This window comes from Panthera tigris, chromosome D1 (assembly GCF_018350195.1).
Source record: "Panthera tigris isolate Pti1 chromosome D1, P.tigris_Pti1_mat1.1, whole genome shotgun sequence".
Classification (NCBI taxonomy): domain Eukaryota; kingdom Metazoa; phylum Chordata; class Mammalia; order Carnivora; family Felidae; genus Panthera; species Panthera tigris.
This window is the reverse complement of record NC_056669.1, coordinates 74,108,983-74,114,396: the sequence shown is the minus strand read 5'-3', so window position 1 is coordinate 74,114,396 and position 5,414 is coordinate 74,108,983. Positions and strand designations below refer to the sequence as shown.

General features: G+C 48.9%; 1 protein-coding gene across 1 annotated transcript; it reads left to right on the top strand.

Annotated features, from left to right (window-relative positions):
* The first annotated feature begins 1,794 nt into the window (after nt 1–1,794).
* MRGPRX2 (MAS related GPR family member X2) lies at nt 1,795–4,827 on the top strand. The gene is made up of 2 exons (XM_007098446.3): nt 1,795–1,979; nt 3,810–4,827. Exons 1-2 carry the CDS (start codon nt 1,969–1,971, stop codon nt 4,825–4,827), a joined length of 1,029 nt encoding a protein of 342 aa, XP_007098508.2. The 5' UTR covers nt 1,795–1,968.
* The last annotated feature ends 587 nt before the right edge of the window (nt 4,828–5,414 follow it).

Genomic DNA, 5,414 nt, shown 5'->3' with positions numbered 1-5,414 from the left:
GGAGACTAGTAACCTAGAAGACGCATCCGTAGAAATTATCGAGAAAGCTGCCTAGCACACAAAGAGGTGGAAAATAAAAAAGAATGTAAGTGATGCGGAAAAATAGAAAAAAGAAACTTTAACATGTATTGAATTAGACTTCCAGACGACATAGTAATAAAAATCATAAGAATTAGTGAATATATAGTACTTACTATGAGTCTCTATTCTAATTTTTTTAATGTTTTATTTATTCTTTTTTTATGTTTATTTTTGAGAGACAGAGAGAAAGCAGGGGATGGGCCGAGAGAGAGGGAGACACAGAATCCTAAGCAGGCTCCAGGCTCTGAGCTGTCAGCACAGGGCCCGATGCAGGGCTCAAACCCACGAACTGTGAGATTATGCCCTGAGCTGAAGTCGGACGCTCAATTGACTGAGCCACCCAGGCACCCCATAATGTTTTATTTATTCTTGAGAGACGGAGAGAGGCAGAGCATGAGCCAGGAGGGGCAGAGAGAGAGAGAGGGACACAGAATCCAAAGCGGGCCCCATCAGGCTGACATCTGAGCTGTCAGCACAGAGCCCAAGGTGGGGCTCAAACTCACAAGCCGAAAGATCATGACCTGAGCCGAAGTCGGAAGCTCAACCGACTGAGCCACCCAGGCGCCCCTATGAGGCCCTATTCTAAACTGTTACATAACTAATCCATTAGTTTTCACAACAAACCTATGGTTTTGAGTAAATGAATAAATGAGTAAATAAATTTTTCTGATCGCTTTAAATACTTCACGGTTAAGTTTTTAGACTCAACTTGGCTGCGGCACGGGCACATGAAAGGAAGCCATAAGAGCTAAGGCTCTAGATGATCTGAAAATAATCTAGCTAACAAGTATCATACGGTAGAGGGAGGTTGGTGATAATACGTGCAGTGTGCTAAATTCCTTATCTTTCATAAAGGGAACTCAATATACCTGTTGTTGGCATTGACAGATCGAAAGCAGAAATGTAGTTTCATTATACAAAGCTATAACTTTAACATCTAGAAGAATTAAGGATGGAAACAAGAGGGGCGCCTAGGTGGCTCAGTTGGTTAAGCGTCCGACTCTTGATTTCAGCTCCGGTCATCAGGTCATGATCTCAGGGTTGTGAGATCAAGCCCCACCTTGGGCTCCATGCTGAGGGCAGAGTCTGCTTGAGATCCTCTCTCTCCCTCTCTCTCTCTGCCCCTCCCCTGCTGGCACACTCTCTCTTTCTAAAAAAAAGAAGGAGGAGGAGGAGGAGAACAAGAATAAGAATGGAAATTAGACATACTGGTTGCTACTGAGGAACACAATTGAGAGAGGCTTCACTTTCACTTTATACACCCCAGTGTCTTTTGAAATAAAATTAATTGTGCATACCTTGCTTCTGTAATTAAATTTTTAAAAGATCAAGGAGAGCTTGGCTGGCTCAGTTGGTAGAACATGCGACTTGATCTTGGGGTTGTGCATTCCAGCCCCACATCGGCTGTAAAGATTATAACTGAACAGACTTTAAAAAGATCGAGTGAGCCAGGCCACGCAGGGCCTTGAATGCCAAGCAAACAATTATTTAGCTATGGAAGCTCACACTGCTTAGTGGATGGTTTACTGCCCAGGCTCACAGAGGGCAGCAAAAGGCTCCAGGGCAGCTAGCTATTCCTCACAAGGCGGGGGACCGGATGGGGTAGGATGGGGACAGGCTGAGATAAGTGATTGGAGTCATGGCAAATGAAAAACATCTCGTGAAGTTTCTTGTTTGACACATCTCCAGGATCTCATTTGCCAGTGCCCTTTCGGCAGGAAATCACAGGGGCTGTCATCCAGCATCCTGATAAGCCTCAGGCAGTCACCGAAGTTCACTCCTGCTACGACAGACATCTTGCCATCCAGAGGGGAGAGAAACATTCTCCACTACCTGCCAATCTCAGGAAAGCTCTTCCTTTTCTATTCTTTGCTTCCAGCAAGAAGAATGGTGCTCAGGTAAGAGCCTGCTCAAGAACTATCTTCTTTCAAAAGCAGTTTTGTTTTCTTCCTCTTAGTCTCCATGCTCATGAATTCATCTCAAGGTAGGGCATGCAGGACACCAGGGGCACCCCACGGCAAATCAGGGGACATGAAGCTCCCTCATGATGCTTTGGGTACTGGCATCTTGGACTGTGGGAGAGCCAAACAGGATCCACCAAGTTCTTTTTGCTTCTATCCTCTCTCCCTATACTCTCCCTTTCTCTCCAAACATTCAAATCTGCAACTATGGAGAGGTCTGTTTTGCTACGTTTAATTCAGGGAGCAAGATGGCAGGCTGGCATGAGACTCCAAAGCTAAATTGTTTTAACAACCTCCGCTTTCACAGATTTGCTTGCTATTCAAAGGTGGGGTTTTTGTTTTGTGGCTCCTGTATCTGGCATTACCCCAGCAGAAAATGTAGGGCATAAGCTAACAGGATATTTGGAGAGTTTAATGAAAGGTCTGGTTACACAGGTATGGGCAGAGCTAAGGAAAATCTATAAAGGATGCTGACTGAAGCCCCCAGAGATAAGGCCTTAAGAGAAAGGGGAAGAAGTTACCAGAACCCAGGAGGGCTGTGGCGGTAGGGGTAGTTGTAGCTGTGCCTGTACGAAAGGGCCACCAGACGGGCTCTAAGTCCTCAGGCAGAGTAACACCTCCACTGCCAAACCGCAGCCTGGTGGACAGAGAGAGCCAGAAAGTCACAAACCCCCAGCCGCCCTCCTCGCGCCCTCCAGCTCCTGTCTGTGTCTCCCTTTCGCTGAAAGCAACCGGGAGCCAGAGACAGAGGGAGCCCGTTGATGAGGACGATAAGGACAGAGAGGCGGGAAGAGAAGATGGAAATGAGATGTGATGGCAAATGGGGAAAATCCATCTCTTCTTATGGCCTCCTCCCAGTTGATGTTTCCTGGGACTTTGTCTCTCTACGCGAGTCGGTCAGTTTCTCATTGTATCTCCTCAGTATGTTTGTTTCACTGTTTGCATCTCCGTATCTGGTGTCACTTCTCCGGAATAATCTCTCATTATCATCGTAGATGCCTTGAGAACTGATTTCAATTTTGTGGGTTTTTTTGTTTTGTTTTGTTTTGTTTTGTTTTTTAAAGTAAGAGTACACAGGTATTTAGAAGTACTTTAAGTTTATGATTTTGGCTGCCCTAGAAAGAAATCCATTGTAAGAGTGACCTACACTGTGTCCCCCACAACAGAACTGGGCACTGGGGACACACTAATGGACAGAAAGAAAAGCACTTCCTGTCCTCATAGAGCTCACACACTGGGCCATTTCTGGCTAAGAGGCTTGGCCATACTCATACCTGTCATAGAAAAAGGCCACGTTCCTTTCATGACCCTAAATCACGATCTCCTTTCTGGTGGATGGACCATGCTCAGTCACTGAGATTGTCCACAGGTTATGCCTGAGTCTTCTGACTTCCTTGTCTTAAGAGAAAATCTCAGTCCCAGGCAGAAAGAATGCCAAGCTCAGAGTCCTGTTGTCATCACACATAACCCGTCCAGACTTTTCAATTCCTGCCTCCCCCCGCCAGACCTGGCATGAGCCCTAGAATGTTCCTATGTCAGTAGAGGGTCCATGTTGCGGTAGAGAGAGCCCAGCTTTAGAGTTAGAGGGAACTGGTCTGAGTCAGGTTCCAGAACTTCAGAGCAACGTGGTCTTCAGCGAGTATCCTAATTTCTGCAAGCCTCCGTTTCCCTCCTCGGTAACATGGAGACAGTAATCCTCATGTAGCAGGCTGGCCCTGAGAATCAGGGGGCACACAGCAGGTGCTCAAGTCTTGTTTGTGTTCCCAGGAATACCAGTGGAGGGTTTCTGAGCATCGATCCCACCGCCCCGGCCTGGGAGGGCACACTCACACCAGTGAATGGAAGTGACGAGGACCATCCTCCAAGTGACAACGTGGAAATCCTGATCGTGACTTTGCTGACCTTCACCTTTGCCCTGGGCGGGCTGGTGGGAAACGTGACCGTGCTCTGGCTGCTGGGCTGCCGCATGCAGAGGAACGCTTTCTCCGTCTACATCCTCAACCTGGCAGGAGCTGACTTCCTCTTCCTCTCCTCCCAGGTTGTATACTCCCTGGAGGCGCTCATCAACTTCCATTCGGTGTACTTTTCCATCCCCAGGTTTTTCACCACCATGTGGACCTTCGCCTACATCGCGAGCGTGAGCCTTCTCAGCGCCATCAGCACCGAGCGCTGCCTGTCGGTCCTTTGTCCCATCTGGTACCGCTGCCACCGCCCAAGACACACGTCAACTGTGACGTGTGGCCTGCTCTGGGCCCTCTCCCTGCTGCTGAGCATCCTGGAAGGGAAATACTGTGGCTTCCTGTTTAGGGATTTTGACCCTGGGTTGTGTCTGGCGTTTGATTTCGTCGCGGCCGCCTGGCTGATTTTCTTATTTGTGCTTCTCTCTGGGTCCAGCCTGGCCCTGCTGACCAGACTGCTGTGGGGCTCCCAGCGGATGCAGCTGACCAGGGTGTATGTGACTGTGGGGCTCACAGTGCTGGCCTTCCTCTTCTGCGGCCTGCCCTACGGCATTCACTGGTTCCTCGTATTCTGGATTCAGCAGGGTTTTGATGCGTCCCTCTGGCATCTTTATCTGGCTGCGCTCACCCTGTCCTGTGTCAACAGCTGTGCCAACCCCATCATTTACTTCTTTGTTGGCTCCTTCAGGCAGCGGTGGCCCCGGCAGCGGAAGACCCTCAGGATGGTTCTCCAGAGGGCCCTGCAGGACGCATCCGGAGGGGATGAAAGCGAAGTCAGCCTGCCTCAGGAAACTCTGGTGATGTCGGGAAACAGTCTGGCGCCCTGATTCGGCGTCTGCCTCAGTCAGACAAATGTGGCTTTGAGAACCAACTTTGTCCCTATCGGTTTGGGAGGTTTTCTTCACTTCTCTCAGCCTCGGGGCCCCTGACCTTCAAACCCTAAAGTTGTAAGATAAACCTTACGGTTAAGATAATATCCTCCCTCGTGAGGACTGCGACGGTACCTGTGAAACAAACACTGAGTGTCGCACCTCAGGGACTGCCTTCCCCAGGGCCTTCGCTCCACCCCAAACTCTACCAACTCTGGGGTCCGCTTTAGGAGAACCCCACCTTCAGCACAGGCTGAAAGCAGCGCAGGACGGTCTAAATTCGTTTGGTCGCTGCACTTGGGAGGGACTGGAAGAACATTCCACGGCAAGTTTCTGTGGTCACCCTCCTGCATCCTGTCTCCATAAAATTGAAAGAATTAAAGAGCAGACTAGCCTCCGAGAGCAGTCTTCTTTGATTTTGGTAGGGCCTAGAATATGTCCCTACCTTGATGTTTATTGAATCCAAGACTTAACGAACGAATAAATGACGAATTTTTAAACCAAGCCTGTGCTAAACACCCATTTCCCAGAATTGAGTCACCATC